This window comes from Dunckerocampus dactyliophorus, chromosome 5 (assembly GCF_027744805.1).
Source record: "Dunckerocampus dactyliophorus isolate RoL2022-P2 chromosome 5, RoL_Ddac_1.1, whole genome shotgun sequence".
In the NCBI taxonomy this organism is placed as follows: domain Eukaryota; kingdom Metazoa; phylum Chordata; class Actinopteri; order Syngnathiformes; family Syngnathidae; genus Dunckerocampus; species Dunckerocampus dactyliophorus.
In genome coordinates this window covers 19,908,739-19,929,083 of record NC_072823.1, presented here as the reverse complement: position 1 = coordinate 19,929,083, position 20,345 = coordinate 19,908,739, and the positions used below count along the sequence as shown (strand labels likewise).

Genomic DNA, 20,345 nt, shown 5'->3' with positions numbered 1-20,345 from the left:
GGTGCTGAACACTCATTTAGTGGGGATCGGTGGACCCGGCGTCAAGGCTTGGGGGGTGCAAGGCCAGATTGCCCGACCACACATATATATCCAGTATATATATATATATATATATATATATATATATATATATATATATATATATATATATATATATATATATATATATATATATATATAATATAACATATATAAAAGAGGATTTTATCCTTCCATCCGGAGCAATTTCAAGACCCCTGTGTGAAATGCGCTCTATTAAACAGTGCCTAAACCAGGTTTGTATGCATAATGCGATGAGCGACCTATTTCCACCCCCACCCCCCTTCCCCCCCCCGACCAATACATGCAGCCTACTTTGCGACATGCATTAGCATCAAGCTCCAGGGGAAGCTATAAAAAGGTAAAGCGCTCTGGAGAATGCGGTTTTTGGGAAATAAAGATGCATAAATACAAGAAATACAGCGGCATCCGCTTACTTTCTTTGACTTGCAGAAACGGTGTTCCTTTCTGGTGCATTTGCAAAGATTTATTGCTACTGTTTGGTCCGTGTCATGGTCAATAAACAGCAAATATTCCGTATTTTATTGCCACATTAGGTACCCTTGCATCGTTTAACAACATCTGAGAGAGCCTTACATGTAAAATGTCCAAAATATACAAATAAAAAAAATAGCACTACAAGATGGGGATGGGCGTCAATGGTGGGGAAAGTGATAAATTCATAAATTAATTGTTATTTTAAAATTACCATTATAATTTATATTATTATTAGATGTCAGAAAAGGGAAAGTGTGTTCTCTTCTTCATAAAAACATTAATAGCATAGCTCGCTTCATGTTCTTCTTCTCCGGCCCACAAACTAGTTGAGCCTGAGCCAACAGCGCCACTGCTGGTCACAACCAAGTAGTGCACTCAACAGACTCAATCATTAGTATGCATGGAACATTTTATGATATATTTATATGTCCAGTTTTATTACTGTAATGAATGATAAACTGTTATTGTGTATCTGAATGTTTGGTGTGTCCCGATGCCTTCTAACACTACAGCGTCCTCTTCTTAATCGCACATGATTACTCCTGTAATCCCATCATAATCCCCACACACGTACCATGCTTTTGTTGTTTACATCTAATCTTATTTTTTCCCCACCCATGCCCAAGTCGACCGCATCGTCCCCAGCCTTTGTGAAGAATTGTAAAAGAAAACAAAAAAATGTCAGCCTTTGAACGTCGTCGCCTTTGAACCTGAAGGCGCGCTTACTTTTTGTTTCTTGACTCTTGTTAACTGGAAGTGGTTTTGCAGAATGGCGACCAGGCCTAAAGAGCTCTCAAAATGGAGAGGGGAGGGAAGGGAGGGAACTTCATGTCATCCAGGAGGAAAGAGAAAAAAAAAAAACAGTTGCACAAAGATGCACAATGAACACATGATAGCATCATCACGGCCTTGCAGTCCTGAAAAATGCGTCTTGTTCTTTGTCTTTTTTTGTGGACTTGTGTTGTGCAGCGAGGTCTGTGTGTGTACGGTCATGGACACATCACATTCAACTCAGCAATGTGTCAATACAACGCACAGATGTCCCTTTTACCATAAAAAAACTAATAAAATGACATATTTTCTTCTTGATTCATCCATTGTTGTTGTTGTAAAAACAGCCAGGACAGTTATTCCAACATGAATGGAAGTAAACATACAAGATAAAGCCACAGTAAGGGACAACGGCTCAGCAGCCAGCCCAGACAAAAGACTCCACAAAGCTAGCCCAGATTTTTTTTGCACAATCAAGGGGAGGAGGGGGGGGAGTGCAAGCCCAAACATACCTCAAAGGCAGGTCCTCAGTCCTGACAGATGGGGGGCAGCGCATGCTGTTAGCATACAGACTCTGCACCAGGGCCAGCTCTGAGGAGTGCTCCAACATGGGTGCTCTGGAAAGATCCACCTGGCGAAATACAGGAAACGCTCTCCTTGTTTTTGCCGTTTGCCGCCCCCCACCACTACTTTTGTCTCTCTCCCTATCGCTCCCCCCCCCACCGACTCTCTTCCTCTTCACTTGAGTGCAGCAGAGCGTGGCCCACCCCCTTTTGCTGTGGCGTGGCTGAAATAATCCCCTCTGACAGCTCATCGTGCGCTAATGCATTGTGCTGCCTGCGGCGAGCCCAGTTTGCAGGCTGGAAAGCGATGCCCTCGCTGGCACCCTGGCACTAATTGACATCCGTATTAGGGGAAAACTTCAGGAAATCACGGACATGGGTGATTTATTCCCATGAGCGTTGACACAGTTGCCACAAGTCCTGCTTTTTTGTGCAGGGGGGTGTAGTCTTTTATTTCTGAATGTCTCTGGGGCTCATTAAAATTGATCCCTGCACTCATAAGTGAATCATCCTACTTACTGATAGGTATTTTAAGCCACCACTCACTTCCTGCCAAGTCCTGTCACACATGGGGGAATACTAGGAGTCCATTTCTGTCCATGAGGCTCGTTGTAACTTTTGCTGGGCCTGTACATTTAGGGGAGTGATGTGACGTTATGCCACAATCACAGCGTTTGGTACATACCTCAGTTTTAACTCTTAGAAGTCTTAGAAGAACAGCTGGCGTGGCGTGATGACGCAACCCAAACCTGGAATTGCAGACTTAAAACTACCAAACTACAAACCAAATTTATGATCAATAACATTCACCATGATTTTCTCACTGTGTCGTCACTCATTTGTAAGCACTTTCAAAGCGAAAGCAAACGGGAAAAGAAACATGACGCCACCTTCTCGTTGGTGGCAAAAAGCTTGTCGTTGATCATTCAAAGCGTGAACAGCTGTTTGGTTGCACAAAAAGCGGGGGGGAAAGGTGAGACGACAGCGTCATCAAGCACTCCACTGACACGAAAACACACATGATGGATTTGAAGGGCCAACACAGGCCTGACTTTGGCATCTGGATGATCATTGTTGTTATATTTACACATATTGTGTGCTGAGTCCACTCCTCTACACGCTCTTCACCTACGATTGCGTGGCCTCCCAGAACAACACCAGCATCATTAAATTTGCGGATGACACTACAGTCATCGGCCTGATCACTGGTGGTGTTGAAACATCATACAGAAGAGAGGTGGCGGACCTCATAGCTTGGTGTCGTGCTAACAATCTCCTTCTCAATACAGATAAGACCAAAGAGATGATCATTGACCCAAGAACAAGGGAAAAGGAGCCGCAAAGACCCCTCTTTATTGATGAGACTGAGGTGGAGAGGGTGAAAACCTTCAAGTTCCTTGGCACATACATCAGCGAGGACCTCACCTGGTCTCACAACACCCAACAAATTATGAAGAAGTCCCAAAGGAGACTGTACTTCTTGAGAAGACTGAGGAAATTTGGCATGTCCACCACAATCCTGAGTTGCTTCTACAGATGCACTATCGAAAGTGTCCTTACCGCCTCCATCACTGTTTGGTACGGTAACTGTACAACACGTGATAGGAAGGCACTCCAGCGGGTGATCAAGACCTCACAGAACATTGTTGGGGCAGCCCTCCCCTCACTGCAAGACATTTATAAAACTAGAGTCCTGCGAAGAACAAACAACCTCATCAAGAACAGCACACATCCACAACACTCATTATTCACACTCCTACCGTCAGGCAGACGCTACAGGAGTTTGAAGTCCAGGACCACAAGGCTGACAAACAGCTTTTACCCACAGGCCATCAGGCTCCTCAACGAAGCACTCACACGCGCCGCACGCAACACACGCACACACTCATAGCACTTTTATTTATTTATTTATTTGTATTAATGTCTCTTCTGTTGCTTGATTTATTGGCATTTATGTTTCTGATGTTCTTATTCTTTTTCTTGTGTTTCCTTTCTTTTTTGGGAGAATGAACAGAACAAGAATTTCATTGCATAGCAGAACTACCTGTTTTACTGTGCATATGACAATAAAACTCTCAAATCTTGAATATTATTTGTTGCGTTATTAAATAGGAATGAAGGTAAATAGTATAAAACTCGAACTATTTGACTACATTTATCTTTGTTGTCTTTTGAGTCTTTAGGAAATGTGAACAGGCTTACTCCATCTGCAAGCAGAGCATAATATCAACAACAAAAAAATCACACCAACAACAGAAGGTCAACGAATAATGCACCGCAACAGAGCGTTCCAACAGGGCGTGTTTTCAAAGTGACATCACTTCCTCCTTCTTCTCCAGTCTCCGACCGCATTTGTTTGTCAGTGCCAAAAAATGTAAAAAAGGGAACTGTGTCAACGTTGGAACACACATCTAACACAGCATATATGGCTTTCAATGTTATTTTTCACAGAAAAAAATAACAAGTTTAACATGAGCTTTGGTGTCATGAGCACTTTTAAGGTCATGGACATGGTATCAATACCAAGGTAGTATCGGCTCGATAATATATTTCAATTTTTTTAGAACATTTATTTTCAAATATTTGTGCTTTATTGTGTTGTTCAAATATAATGTATATATTTATAATTTGTTATATGTATATGTTTATTTACGTATCATTGGACACAGGAGCGCATTTGGGGGCAGAAAGCAAAAGAGTAAATGTATCAGTATGTGAAAGCTGGCCCTGGATTCACAAACTGATACCAAAATTAATCATTTCGCTCACCTCTACAATAAGGGAACAAAAGGCGAAACATAAAACTGCTAATCTTCTGTGCAAACAGATTTATTGATGTGTAAAATGAAACATTAAAAACTGCTGGAAGGTACAGTACATTGCCCAAGAAATACAATTCTCAACACAAACATAGTAAATCTAACAAATGTTAACTGACAAGGAAATGTGAATTAAAGCCAACTACTACTACCGTGCAACCAAAATAATAAACATAATGTTAAATTAATATATCTCTGACAGTGTCAATCCAAAGTGAGCGTTATTATCTTGGTTTGTCAGGGCAGTTTTTGTCGCACAGTCAAGGTGTACCTAATGATGTGGCTCGTGAGTAATGGTGAGTGCACTTGCGGCATTTATCTTTGCATTGGACAACGTGTTCCTGTACATAGTTGGGTAACAAGGGCGTGACGACGTGAGAGTGACTGTAGTGAATAACACATACTAACCCACTTAAATGTCCTCTGGTCATATCGGAGAATCACATTTTTTGCAACAATATTTTGCACCGCCAAAAAAAAAAAAAAAAGAAATCCCAGAAGAAATTAAAGCTAGGCCTCCTGTGTGTGAGTATAACATGACATCAATTCATTAGAAATAAGGTCACGAGCAACAGCACCACGCACTACTCTGCTGCTCCACTTCCTCTGATCATTGAGCAAAAAAAAAAAAAAAAAATCCCCCCTCCTTTTTTTTTTTTGCTGACATGAATATTTTAAAGACTGATGTCGAATTCTAGTTGCTCGCTGCTGCTTCGTATGAACATCAGGCCCGGGCTTTCTTTCCTGCTCGAAGGAAGTGCTTTAGATGCACGTCATGATGCTGGTGTTCCGGACCAACATACCCTTGAAATCTTATGGATGGATTCTTGCGACAATAACGTAAAGCAAACGTAATCCTCTTGAAGCTGAAACTTAAGACAGCAGTACAGCATAGATACTTCCTGTTTTGTAACGTGACATTGGGCCGCAGTGTGTGGTGGAAAGAAATTATAACACCAATGTTAGTCCTGTGATGAGTAAAATACAGTGGCAACTCAAAGGTACATCCGGCGTGACGGTCAATTAGTAGGAAATAGAAACATTATTACAGTTTATGAGGCCTATCTGTATCATTTATCGCAAACAGACACCAGTATGTGTGATGTTTAATAGGGAGATGCGCTGTCTACAAGCCACGCTGCAACCTTGGAGCAATGCTTTTTAAAAAGTGTTTTTCTAAGGAAATTTACATCAGGGGTCATCTAAGGACACGTAGTCAGTGAGATGCTACAAAACAAAAATTTAAAACTGCTATTAGGCAGAGTTTTTCGTGATATTACTTCTAATTTGAATGTTAATAAAACAAAATATGTAATGTAGTACACATTTTGATAGTTCAAATCAGCACTGCAGCCGCATTGAGCAATAGCAAATGTCATTTGTGCTGTCAAGCGGTCATCCGATCCGCTAGGCGGCGCCGTGGCGTAAAGCGCCGCTGTTGGCTACTGGAAAAAGGCGACGAGTGTTTCGTTTAATATTTGGTAGTTTTTATGTTGTGGTTATGTTTATGTTTAGTTTTTGTGTTTTACAGGCGAATAGTGTAAAACTTGTCGGATTTGGTGTTTTATGTATATATTGTTAAAGTTAAGTCTTTGGTCATCCTTAAAGTTTAGTGCCGTAGTAGCACGCTCAAAGTGTTTTCTGTAGCAATGATTATGGTGTTTACTGGGGTTATTCTTTGTAGATGCATGTGAAGTACTGGAAATACTCTTTACGTGTATTTATTTAATTTTGTGTTAACTATAGGCTACTTTTGATTAATCATGCATTGTTTTTTTCTCCATATTTTAATCTGATTGTCTGTACAACCCTATAAAAACACCATAAATCTTAATTTGAATATTGCAAGATCACATTTAAGAAATATGACTGTATCGCCATATGACAGAGTGGAGGAGTTAATTTTTTTTAAAGCTTTTGCTCCAATTATGTGGCATTCTGCCTTAGAGTAAAGAGGCAAAATGATGCAAAATGAGCGAGAGACGGATGGACTGGTCGCAGTCAAACGTAGGGCACATATAGACAAACAACACCTATGGGCAATTTAGAGCCTCCAATTAAGCTGACATGCATGTGTTTGGGGTGTGGGAAGAAGCCGGTGCACCTGAAGAGAAACTTAGCAGCTGCAGTCGCTTATGATCACAAAAATATGGCTTGGCCTTGTCATACAAAAAAATTCACCACTTCTTAAAATATTTAGTCAAATGTATGTATAGATTTGCTTTTGGAATGCAGGGGAAAGTATCGTGTGAGAAACTGTCAGCTGCAGTCAGTTTTGATCAGTGAATGAGAAGTTAACAGGGTTTAACATTAACATTATTATTATTATTATAAGTTCAAAAAAGCTTCAGCACCACTGAATGAACAATTTAGGTGAACATATGTATATAATTGTTTATGTGATGTGGGAGGAAGTTGGAGTACCAAAAGAGAAACTAACAAAGTAGATGATGATCAATGGCAACAAGTTAATAAAACTTGGCCTTAACAAGTAAAAAAAAAAAAATGTAAGCTAAAATTGACGTGAATGTATGAATATTTTTGTTTATGGGATGTGTGTGGAGCCCGGATTACTAAAAGAAAACTGTCGGCTGCAGTTGATTACAATCACTGAAAGAGAAGTTATTCGGGCTTGGCCTTATCAAGCCCTTAAAAAAACAAAAGCTTCAGCATCACTTAAGAATTTACTGCAAGTACATTTATGCACAGTGGTGTGGAAAAAGTGTTTGCCCCCTTCTCGATTTCTTCTTTTTTTGCACGTTTGTCCCACTTAAATGTATCATATCATCAAACAAATGTAAATATTAGTCAATGACAACACAACTGTGCACAAAATGCAGTTTTAAAATTAAACCTTTTATTATTAAGGGAGACAAATATCCAAACCTACATGGCCATGTGTGAAAAAGTGACTTCCACCTAAACCTAATGACTGGTTGGGCCACCCTTGGCAGCAACAACTGCAATCAAGCGTTTGTGATCACTTGCAAAGAGTCTCTTACAGCGCTGTGGAGGAATTTTGGCCCACTCATCTTTGCAGAATTGGAGGGTTTCCCAGCATGCACCACAGCATCTTAATAGGATTCAGATCAGGACTTTGACACACCACTGTACATATTTGCTTTGGGGATGAGGAAGCCAGTGTACCATAACAGAAACTATCAACTGCAGTTAATCGTGACAACTAACAAGAAGTTAATAGGGCTTGGCCGTATGAAGTTTATTAATATTTTCATTTTTGGGATGTGGGAGGAAGCCAGGTTACCGTAAGAGAAACTATCAGCGGCAATGATGATTAGTGAATGAGAAGTTAATAGGGCTTGTCCTCATCCAGATGAAACCACCTTCAGCATCGCTTACATGTGGGAGGGCAACGGACTACCCAGAGAAAATCTACACAAGCACGTGGAGAACATGCATGCAGACTCCATGAAGAAATAATATTGTGTTGATAAAAACTCCATTTCTGAAGCCTGGTTTGTCAAAATAAGTCAAATTTGTTGTGTAAAGCAAATGCAAAGGATAAAAAAACAGAGGTGAATGATGGGAAGTTAATGAACGGATGAGTGAAAATCAGTACAGTTGCGATGGTAATGAGATGTATGTCTTAAAGTCTGTGTGAGTGCACAGACTGTTCTCACCTTTAATATTGAAACGTCACTGAAATGAATTACATCACAAGCATAACTACAGTATGACTTCAGGACAAAAAAAAAACATGGGGGGGGAGGGGGCTGGAGAAATAAAATACAAACTTTAAATTTAAAAAAATGTACAGAAATTACAGAGGCTTCATTTTGAGTTAAAAAATTGGATTTTTGCAAGTAATTTCCTAAGAACAAAATGCACTTGGCTTGGTAGTAGTTGGTATTTACACATTTATACACTTGGGGTGCCGTCATAATTATGTACATTACATTGAAGGAAGGCGTGAAAATTCGAGAGCAGAAAAGACATGGATGATAGTTGTCGTCACATAAGCGGTCATAATCACCTACAGCGGGACATGTCGGCAGTCAGCAAGCAAAGCCTTTTGTCTCTCGCCAGTTTGCCTTGTGGTCCACGCTGACACCATTAAACATCATCACAAGTTGCTGTCAGCCATGTTGTTTTTCTTCTTTTTATGTTAGAGCAGTGCCAAATGGTGTCCAACAAATGTCCCCACCTACACAAACGCACGCGCACACACACGCACACAACGCACGCACGCACACAAAATGTGCTTTTTTTTTTGCTTTTGCATAGTCTCAATGCAGTTTGTGTTTCCTCTTCTTGTGTTTTTTGTCTTTCTTCTTGCTGGAACATTTGACACAAAACCACTGCTGGTCTGCAGGGGGCGCTGTGAGGATGCCGACACAAAGCCTGAGTGGAGAACACAACACAACATCATGATCTGTGTCAAAAAGTGTTTTATTTAGGTCCTTCCAGAACACTTTTGAGGTGACAGAGGATCTTTCACCAGCGTTTTTCAGCAGGGCCTGAAAAATGGCAGTGCAGTCTTTTCATAAAGGGAATTTTTGACTTTATTTTTTATAGTAGGTCCTTAAAAACGGCTTGACTATATTAGCGCCAAACACTGAGATATACGTAAAAGCGCTCGAATGCCTCATGTTAACAGACACCAGCAGGTAGTACAGTGCAGAAGAAAGGTGACAGCATGAAGTTGTTCATTGTTCTGTGTGCGTTAGATCAGTGGTCCCCAACCCCCGGCCCGGTACCTGGCCGTGGGTCATTTGTTACCGGCCCGCACAGAAAGAAAAAATAATTTCCATTATTTTATTTTTTATGTTTTATTTTGAAAAGTTGCCCGATTCTCTCTGTTACATCCGTCTCACTTGACGCATGTCCATTGTGCGTGTGCTAACTTGATCTCATGCCGCACAGATAGACTACTACTGTATTTTTACCATTTTTCTTTCGCCTCATATTTGGTGTCAAATGCTGATACTATGTGGGAATGCATAAAGGTAAGTTTTGATGACTTATTGAGTGCTAATGTGCACATTAGTCTCAAGTTAATTCATGCTAGCACACTGCCTTTTACCACACACGTCAAACAGGATGTAATCATCTCTCTGGAAAAACTAAACTGGAACTGGTGGATGGTGGGTCTGCATTCATTTTGTGCTTTTAATTTGATGTTATTCATGTCTTAGTTTTACACAATACATAATAAATAAGATAAATTAGATCGCTCTAATGAAAGACCCCCCCGGTCCGCGGTAGATTTGTGGCAACACAAGCCGGTCCTTGGGTCAAAAAAGGTTGGGGACCACTGCGTTAGATGAACAAATAAGTAAGTTTGATGATGACGTTGTGCATTAAAAGTATTTAATCTTCCAGATTTTTCAAAACCATTAATATTGTGTGCTAAATTCGAGCTGCTCTTTTACGTAGTGCTGCAACTAATTAGTGTGTTTTCTGAGCTGTCATTCGTTTGTTGAATGGATGCACTGATGATGTCAGAAAAGGCCCAAGTTATGCACGTGTAAGTAAATTTATGCTTTCACAAATAATTGCCTTCTTCGGGCGTTGCGGCCACTTTGTTCGGCGGTCCTTGAACATGCCATGTGTGACACAGATTGAGACATTTGTCTCTGACGTTGCACAGACAAATGTGTATTTTCTATTCTTCCTTTCACCTCGCCCTTGTTCACAAATGTTAACGCTGTGCAGAAATGCAAAGGTGAGCTTTAATAATGTTAGCCCTGTGCTGCTGTGCATAATCTCATTAATTTCCTTATCGATTTCTGCGTGTTATGTGCCTTTGTTTTCATAATTAATTATAATTACATTTACGTGTAACATTACTTGCATTGTACTGCTTATTTCCATGTTGCACAGCAACAGCTGAGAAAAGAGCATAAAGATCACAGTTCACCACAACTCACTTGCTATAATATACAATTAATAACAATATCAATGAATAATAAAAATAAATTCACCAAACAGAAAACAAACCTGCCAGGAGATATCTCCTCTAAAACCCTTTCTGTTTTAAATTAGTAGCCTGTGTGCACAGTAGAAAGATAAGACGCATGATTTTTTTAAAAAAATATAATGCCATAATATACATTTACTATATCAAAGATACACTCCTTTGACTGCTAAATCTTTTAAAAAGAGCAGACTGCTTATGTCATATAGAGGTTCTTTGGCTAGCCTTTTGCAGTAGGTCCTTAAAAACATCAAAGCACTCCGGTCATAGAGATCTTTGACTCGCGTTTTTTTTTCCCGTAGCTCCTTAAAAACAGCAAAGTGCCCCTGTCAAACAGAGAGGCTTCTTTGTTTTGCAGTAGGCCATAGAGAGGATCTTTGACTGCTAGATCCTTAAAAACAACAGAGTGCTCTTGTCAAATAGAGGATCTTTGACTAGTATTTATGCATTAGGTTCTGAAAACAGAGCACTCCTGTCGTATTGAGAATCTTGGACTAGTGTTTTTTTTTATGTATGTCTTTAAAAATAGCAAAGCGCTCCTATCATATAGAGGATCTTTGGCTAACGTTAAGATGTTCAAATATATGTTGAGCTTCTTATATTCAGATGATATTTTTAAGGTGTATAATGAGACAAAATGAACATAGTCGAGCTAAAATGTTAACGTACACATTTTACAGGTTTGGTAAACTTTTGCAGTTGTGCCTAAATAAAGTGTCACTTCAGTGTAAGTGGCATAATTCAAAACACATCTTTGCAAAGTACGTGCACATTCAGAAGAGAACCACTAGGGGGTCGAAGGCACCAGTTGTCCTAGATTACCAATCAACGTAGGTGATTACGATGTAATAGGTGTTATTAGGAGGATGTAGTCCTTACCAGTGATACCAGTCGTCACAGTCGTCACATCCTATCATGGGGCTGCCGTCGTCTGGTTTGTCGCATCCAGGACAGATCCAGATCTGATTGCCCCACTCATCTCGAATCTCATGTGGACGACAAGCAATGTTAACATGCAGTCTTATTTGCACTATCATGGTCATCTTTGAAGTGTGCACTCACCACGTACGTGCTGACCGTCTCGGTGACAACGCTGCGAACGGGTGTTTTGAGGGAAGCGGTGGGAGACAGTAGAGGGGCCGGAGAGAGCAACGATGGGACGGGAGTTGGAGGCAGCGGTGAGGGAGGCGGGGGCAGAGAAGGTATGACTGGGGAGAGGATGGGAGGCGGTGGAGGCGAACGAGGGCGATTGCTGGGTGTGGACTTGGTAGCGGGGGTCTTGGGCACTGGTGTTTTTGGCTCCGAGTTTGGAACCACTTTGCTGATAACACTGGGGAAAGAGCAAGAGTACAACATGAACACCTATTAGGTATAATGGACTTTTTAATGAATGTGTATGTATATATATATATATATATATATATATATATATATATATATATATATATATATATATATATATATATATATATATATATGTTGTATGTATGTATATACACTGCTCAAAAAAATTAAAGGAACACTTCGAAAACACATCAGATCTAAATTGGGGGAAAAATGATCTTGAATATCTTTCCTGATAATAAATGGGTGATGTATTAGTAACAAAATGATGCCACATCATTTGATAGAAATGAAAATGATCACCCTATAGAGGGGGGAAATCAAAGACACCCCAAAAATGAAAGTGAAAAAATGATGCAGCACACTGGTCCATTTTGCTAAAATGTCATTGTAGCAACTCAAAATGATTCTCAGTAGTTTGTGTGGCCCCCACGTGCTTGTACGCATGCCTGACAACGTCGGGGCATGCTCTTAATGAGACTACGGATGGTGTCCTGGGGGATCTCCTCCCAGATCTGGACCAGGGCATCACTGCGGTACCTGGACGCATTAGGAGATTCCGGGAGACAGGTAGTTACTCCAGGAGAGCTGGACAGGGCCGTAGAAGGTCCTTCAACCCTCAGCAGGATCGGTATCTGCTCCTTTGTGCAAGGAGGAACAGGATGAGCACTGCCAGAGCCCTACAAAATGACCTCCAGCAGGCCACTGGTGTGAATGTTTCTGACCAAACAATCAGAAACAGGCTCCATGAGGGTGGCCTGAGGGCCCGACGTCCTGTAGTGGGCCCTGTGCTCACTGCCCAGCACCATAGAGCTCGATTGGCATTTGCCATAGACCACCAGAATTGGCAACTACACCACTGGTGCCCTGTGCTCTTCCCTGATGAGAGCAAGTTCAACCTGAGCACATGCGACAGACGTGAAAGGGTCTGGAGATGCCTTGGAGAACGTTACGCTGCCTGCAACATCATTCAGCATGACCGGTTTGGTGGTGGGTCAGTGATGGTCTGGGGAGGCATATCCCTGGAAGGATGCACAGACCTCTACAGGTTAGATAACGGCACCCTGACTGCTATTAGGTATCGGGATGAAATCCTTGGACCCATTGTCAGAACCTACGCTGGTGCAGTGGGACCTGGGTTCCTCCTGGTCCACAACAATGCCTGACCTCATGTGGATAGTGTATGCAGGTAGTTCCTGGAGGATGAAGGAATTGATACCATTGACTGGCCCCCACATTCACCTGACCTAAATAGAACCCAATACCCAAACCCAATAGAACACCGCTGGGACATTATGTTTAGGTCCATCCGGTGCTGCCAGGTTGCTCCTCAGACTGTCCAAGAGCTCATTGATGCCCTGGTCCAGATCTAGGAGGAGATCCCCCAGGACACCATCCGTAGTCTCATTAAGAGCATGCCCCGACGTTGTCAGGCATGCGTACAAGCACGTGGGGGCCACACAAACTACTGAGAATCATTTTGAGTTGCTACAATGACATTTTAGCAAAATGGACCAGTCTGCTGCATCATTTTTTCACTTTCATTTTTGGGGTGTCTTTGATTTCCCCCCTCTATAGGGTGATCATTTTCATTTCTATCAAATTATGTGGCATCATTTTGTTACTAATACATCACCCAATTATTATCAGGAAAGATATTCAAGATCATTTTTCCCCCAGTTTTCCCCTTTAATTTTTTTGAGCAGTATATATTCTATGTATGCATCTGTTAGTATGTATCCGTTAGTCAGCTACAGATGTGGCAGGTGTAAGTTTCATAGTTTTTCCGCAGCAAATGGGCTAACCTAACATGAGGACAATAGCACAGTTGCACTTCTTGGAACCACACATTCTGACAGACAGGCGTACACAAACACAGCTCATTAACATTAAAACTACAGAAACACAAAACGGCATTCCCAGTAGGGCTTAATAGAAGCAATTCTAAACTGTCTAAATTCCTGCATTAAGGCTAGATTTTAGACAACACACTTCCAAAAAAAAACATCCGGTAACGATTGCTCCTGTACAAGCAAATAAGCATCCATGTCTTTAATCAATGTGCATTTCCCCCACCAGTTATTAAGAACCGCCACTTTGCAATATAGAAATAAACAAAAGGACACAAAACAATGCAGCAAACTTAAGCCCTCAGTACGATTTGCTCGTGCACAAGCACATAGGTCCATCAATTAGATTAAGTGATGCGATCGTACCTCCCGCGTACTATTAATCATACCTGTGACCTTTCACAATAAAAATTAAACAGACCTCCAAACACGGTGCCCAAACTGTCCTGTTGTGTACTGAGCTGAGTGCTTAGGGGAAATGTGGCTTATGTTGTGCCGACTTTTTAGGTGTGGTAGAAAAGCACCTAGTTTAAAATGCTTACATTTTGTCTTGCCCTGCTCCAACTCGAAGCGTCAATCTGGGAATGACAGGAGAAGGAACAACCACCGGAGTGTCCATCTTTACCTGTGGAAACACAAAGAACTGTTAAGTGTACCACAAAACACACAAGGAGACAAAATCCCCACAAAACAGACCTTCTCTAATCGAATCCTCTCCTTCTCTTTCTCCTTTTCCTTCTCCCGTTTTTCTTTCTCCCTCTCCTTTTCTTTCCTCTTTTCCTCCTTCTCCCTCTCCTTTTCCTTGGCCTTCTCTCGCTCCTTGTCCTTCTCCTTGTCTTTCTTCTTCTTTTTCTCCTTCTTGTCTTTCTTCTTGTCTTTCTCCTTGCTCTTCACATCCTTGCTATCCTGGAGGATGGGGACTAAGGGGGGTAGGCGCAGGCAGGAGGACGGGCTAAAGAGGGCTGAGACCTCCCCCAGAGCAATGGGGTCCAGGGCAGCTTGTTTCTGCCTGTCGTCCTTGCTCTTGTCTTTGCCCTTGTCTTTCTTCTCCTTATCCTTCTTACTCTTTTCCTTGTCCTTCTTTTTGTCCTTGTGTTTCTCCTTCTCTTTCTTCGGGCCCTCTCCCTCTCTGGATTTGATCTTGATGGAGCCCTCAGGCAGAATGAAGTCTCGCTGACTGAAGTGCTCGTCATCCTTCATACCAAACTCCTTCCACAGAAGGTTGCTATCCTTGGAAAAGTCCTTGTTCTTATCCCTGTTCTTGTCCTTGTTTTTCTCTTTCGGTTTGCTCTTGTCCTTCTCCCGCTCTTTGTCTTTGGGCTTGTCCTTCTCCTTCTTCTTCAGCTTTGTCTTGAGCTCCTTCTTCAGCTTCTTCTTGACGTCCACCGGTGACACAAACATGCTTTTCTCCTCAAAAACCTTCAGCAGGGGTTCAGGCGTCGGAGGCGAGGCCGACCCGGACGAGACGTATTCTTCGTGATTGGGCGGCTGGTGCACCTTTCGGATCACTTCATTGATGGAGTCATCCATGGTCCACTTTCCCTGGCCGGGGTGAAGCTGCAAATGAAGCGGTGTCGATGTGTCTCTGGCGGAGATGCCGGCAGCCCCCACCTGCGCTTTGGGTGTTGTCGGCTCCATAATGGTCAGTCTCCTGGGGCTGGAGAAGCTGTTGCTGTCCGAATCAGAGCCTGAGGAGAAGGCAAAGGGATCGGGATCTCGCTCGGAACACGCCCTGGCAATCACGGCGCTGATTGAATCATCGATGGCTGCGTTATCAGGCTCCATTTTAAGGAAGGAGCCCTCAGCCAATTCCTTGTCCTCCACATTCTGTCGCATGTGGATGTTCTCTTTCCCCATCCTCTCACTTAGCACAGACAACGGCAGCTTGTGCACGCTGTCTACCTTGCCCTGAGGTGGAGGTGCTTTGCCCGGAACCATCTTGGGACTCTTGGGACTTTTAGGACTCTTTGTCCGGCCTGGAGATTTTTTCCTCTCCTTAGAATGTTTAGGAGAGTGGATGGGACTGCCACCTCCTGAGGTAGCAATGACCCCTTTAGGGGACTTAGTCCTTTGTCTACCAGGCGATGAGACTTTAGGCTTTCTTCCAGGGGTGGTGAGGGCCTTCTGATCAGGATATTTTGGTATCATAGGCTGAGGTCTGAAGGAGGGCATGGCTCCTGAAGGTGCTTCAGGTGACATGGGGTCAAGGCTATCGTGAGAGGGCAGTATGCCTGGAGGTACACGCTGAGGGTTGAGGGAGGTTAGGGGCTCCCTGGGTTCCACGCCCCATTCTGGGCTCAGGCCAGGGACCATTCGCGGCCGCTTGGATGTAGGCATCATGCCCATATCCGCATCAGGGCTGTCCAGGGACCTCTTCAGCGGGTGGTTCTCATCATTGACGGTTTCATCGTCTTCGAATTCGTCCTCGTCCTCCTCCAGCGCCACCTGCATAGCTTCGGCAGAGGTGCCCATGTCAGGAAGGACCTCTTCCTCCTCCTCTTCTGAAAATGAAACAATGCATACACATAAGATTAACTTGTCTTGATCAACTATAATAAAAGTTATTGATTAAATTTCATATGACTGTATGTATTCATGCCTTCTACTCCAAAACTGCTGCATACAAAGGGGTGAAAATGTGTGAAAAAATTTCACCCTACTATGTTGCCTGTGCTAATATTTTTCTGACAAATAAACCACATTCTGCTGCTGTTATTAAATCCAGGGTTCCTACACCAGTATGGAAAGTGCGAAAGTGCAGATAAGAATGCGATTTTATACATTTCCATTTCTGGAAAAGTATGGAAAATGGAAACTCAAGTATGGAAAAAATACCCATGTTTCCAAGACTGTTACCACTGTTTGGTTTTCTAAAAGATAAAATTATGAATAACTTAAAAAAAAAAAAAAAAAAGAAAAGAAATGGATGATTTTTTTTTTTTTGCTTGCTAGGGCAGCTATGATGTTTGTGTGAGAGCACACAGTGGGCGCCGCATGACGGAAAACATTTGGGAAGATTGACAAATTTAACAACCAGTCTTCTGTTCTTATATTACCTAGCTATAATCTCCTGAAAATTACATGCTGACATAATGGCATACATATTCAGAATAATGAAACCAAACCATTCATTTCATTATTTATTTAGATGATAGTAGGGCTGCAACTAACAATTATTTTTTTTTAGTTGATTAATCTGAAGCTTATTGTTTCAGTTAATCGAGTAATCGGTTAGGTCCTAGATGGACCAAATCAATATGAACTAAACACAGTTAGTGGTTTGATCACAGTTTTCCAAAGTCAAAGCTGACTTCTTGTTTTGCCTAAAACACAAAGATAATAGTTCTGCTTTCATGGATGACTAAAGCAATTAAAAAAAGTCACATTTGAGAGGCTAAAATCAGAGGATATTTACATTTTTAAATCAAAACACAATGAATCCAGTACCAAAATAGTTGTCGATTGATTGGATAAACAATTAATCATCCATTCATTGATTAATTGTTGCAGCTCAATTGATACACATCTATTTACTGAGTCTGTAAAAAGTGTGGAAATTTGAAATGTAAAATCCGTTCAAACCCTGGAGCCCCCAAATTTTGTCCCCCACGAGTCGGGCTGATTTGAAATTTGTCACACAGCTCAATGTGTTCTGCAAAACTCCCACTGTTACTTCAGGTTGTTTAGCCGAATCACCACGAAATTTGGTATACATTTTTTGGGGACTAACAAGCACATGTCTATGAAATTTCAGCAAGATTGGTTGAAAAACATGGTGGCCTTCAAGCAAAATGTCTCTGCAGGGGCATGGACGGGACTTAGCAACTAATTGGCCATAAACCATCGGAAAACGAGTGAAAAAGAAAAACGAGTGCTTCAGCTTTAAATCCAGCAGAGAGGGCTGTCTCATAAGTCAATTCACTCAACATTTTTCAGTGAAAAGATTCTTTGACAGGACGTGATGTTGTGTAACTGCATGTTTTGTAAGTCAAATACAAGATCCTGTATATCTGTCATTGTTCCTTAATGTGTAAAACTGAATTAAAAATGACAGAGGCATATTATATGTTTTGGCGTATCAAAAATTGGTATTTTTAGGGGCATGTCCATTATTCATAGTTTTTCGCCATTCTTAAAAATCCCGTGAATAGCGGGGAGCTACTGTGCTGTGCTGTACTGTGCTAGCATGTCTTCCAAAGCGTTTTAAGGAATGTCATTTACAGTATAACATTTTTTAAAGGGAAATTCTGAACTCCTGTTTTGATATCAGTGTTGTATTGATAGGAGTAATGATGCCATAGTGGAGCTCTTGTGTTGTTTTTATTTGTGGTGGATTCCATACTATTGGAAAGTAGGAAATCTCACATCGAACTCCTGAGGTCCAACCTTAAAGCGTTTTAGTTGAACGTAAACTAGGTAGCAAGACTGGCTACAGTTGCCTTAAAGTGGACACATTGTTGTTCTTACTTTCCTATCAACATGACAAGCACAAACAACTCACCTTCTTGTAAAGAGACCAGGGGTGGCATGTAATCTGGAATATAGTCCTTTCTTTCTTCCAAGTCGAGAGCTCCAGGCAGAGGAAACTGCAGGACATTGTTCTTGCTGACAGGAAAGGTTGGCAACTGATTGGGGAAGGCCACAGGTTCCAGGTTGTTGACATAGTCGTCCAGTTCGGTCAGACTTACTCCCAGCAGCCTGAAAGCCTGGCTCACATCTTCCAGGATGGGATCTGTCCTCCCATCTGAGAAGAGATGGACGAAATCACACACATTAGACAACTATTTAATTTGACTTTAATGTGGAATTCATGTAGTTAGGGGGTAACATGGAACATGCTGTGCTCCTACTGTATGTTTATTCAAATTCAGCTAGGGGGCGCTAGTCTGCCAACAACAACGTGATCGTCTACTCAAGTAAACGAGCAAAACATGTAATCGGGGAATATATGAGATGCACTTACAGAGCTCAGAGTATCGATGACACACTCTGCCCATCTGCTGAATGTATCGATGCAGCACATCGGACAGCAGATCGCAAGCAGTGAGTTGAACCGCATCCCAGCCCAGAGCCTGGCAGATCTGCGCCACCGAAACACGCAGCAGCGAGCGGGCATAGCTCTCGCACATCTCGCTGACTTATTTACGGTCTGAAATCCCGGTCAATCCCGTCTCCAAAGCATGCTCCAGATCTTCATGTTTCACCAAACCCCGAGCGGGGCGTGAGGAAACCCGCTAAGGAGGTTAATTTTGCTCATCTACTTCAGTGAGTGTATTGGCGGTTTTGCCAGAGTCGCCATCTTGATTCATTCGATAGACCCATCCCCGAAATGCTCACTGCGCATGCTCACGGGCCCTGCGTCGACCCCTGCGCAGCACTGCTGGGTTTGTGTCATGTTGCGTTCCATTAAAACTGGGAAGCCAGATATTTCATAGCGAAAAGTTCCCAAACCACAAAAAATTCGATACAATGTACACAATAACGCTTTGTTGTCAACACTGTCTAATAGTCTCTTAATAAACGAATACTGTTTTATCGTGGTCGTCAGCCATGTTAAAAAAAATACTTTCGATTGGAACACTTTGAGGTCGTACCTCGTAAGAAGTAAAACGATTCTTGCTGTCAAAAAGATTCTTGCTATGACCCCTTCATGACATATTTACTACATTTTAATCCGGTTATCTTTTCCGAGACTTTATTCCACGGAGGCATCCATCTTGGTTTAAATTTCTTGTGACGTATCATTGCTGAGGCAAATTGAACGCAGCATAAAAATCACGTGATAACAAACGCCACCAAACGAATGCACTCCGATCTACTAACCTGCGTTTTCGTATTAATGGCCAAAAAACACCGAACGGTAAAGTATTCACTGCCGTTTTGATGAAATGAGGAGTTAAAAACTACCAACTTTTTCGTGATGTAACACAAATCAGTCGGCGTCCATTTTTCACTTCTGCGTCGCCGAGTGACGTCAAAGGCAAACGTCAGTGATTTGGGTGAAACCGGAAATAACACTGTGCTCACATAAGTACCTCGAATTAAAATAATAAAATAAAAAAATAGCGACAAATCAATACTATTTTGATGCAATAGCAAACTGAAATAAACACAATTTCAAGCGATGTTTTATTTTTTTGACTGACTTGCTAGCAGGGATGGAGCTGAAGACATATACCTATAAGGCTCTAAGGGAGATTGTCTGAGGCCCCCTATCGGATGTTTATGTAAAAACAACAGGGGTCGATCGTCTGTTTATAACTAGACGATCTTTGGGACTTATATTAGAAAAAAATGTATTACTTCATCAGTGCCCTCCACTCCCAGAGAGTGCCCAACAAGCACACACTTTGTCCACTGAACACATACGCCTCTCTGCTCTCTAGGCCCGCAATCCGCAAGCCCAGCCAGGAGCCCACCCAGTAAACCATTAATCGCTGGAGTAATAGAACTTTGAATGAAAGCCCACACTATGATTGCAGTTCCCATGGCAACTGTTCATAAACACAAAACCAGACAATGC

The 20,345-nt window shown here is 41.9% G+C and overlaps 2 protein-coding genes across 3 annotated transcripts in view; both read right to left on the bottom strand.

The window, feature by feature from the left end:
• Positions 1-1,979, bottom strand: part of LOC129181008 (CUGBP Elav-like family member 2) — a 38,829-nt gene extending 36,850 nt beyond the window's left edge. For both annotated transcript variants that reach the window (XM_054775584.1, XM_054775585.1), the window contains exon 1: positions 1,821-1,979. In XM_054775584.1, coding sequence (XP_054631559.1) covers positions 1,821-1,918 — 98 coding nt within the window. In that variant the 5' untranslated portion in view covers positions 1,919-1,979. The remainder of the gene's footprint in view (positions 1-1,820) is intronic.
• A 6,312-nt stretch (positions 1,980-8,291) lies between these two features.
• taf3 (TAF3 RNA polymerase II, TATA box binding protein (TBP)-associated facto) lies at positions 8,292-19,791 on the bottom strand. The gene is made up of 7 exons (XM_054777621.1): positions 18,786-19,791; positions 18,324-18,566; positions 14,519-16,323; positions 14,365-14,447; positions 11,691-11,958; positions 11,508-11,614; positions 8,292-9,052 (listed from the first exon to the last, which is right to left on the bottom strand). The coding sequence occupies exons 1-7, from the start codon at positions 18,949-18,951 to the stop codon at positions 8,938-8,940; spliced, it is 2,787 nt and encodes a 928-aa protein (XP_054633596.1). The 5' UTR covers positions 18,952-19,791; the 3' UTR covers positions 8,292-8,937.
• Positions 19,792-20,345: the final 554 nt, after the last annotated feature.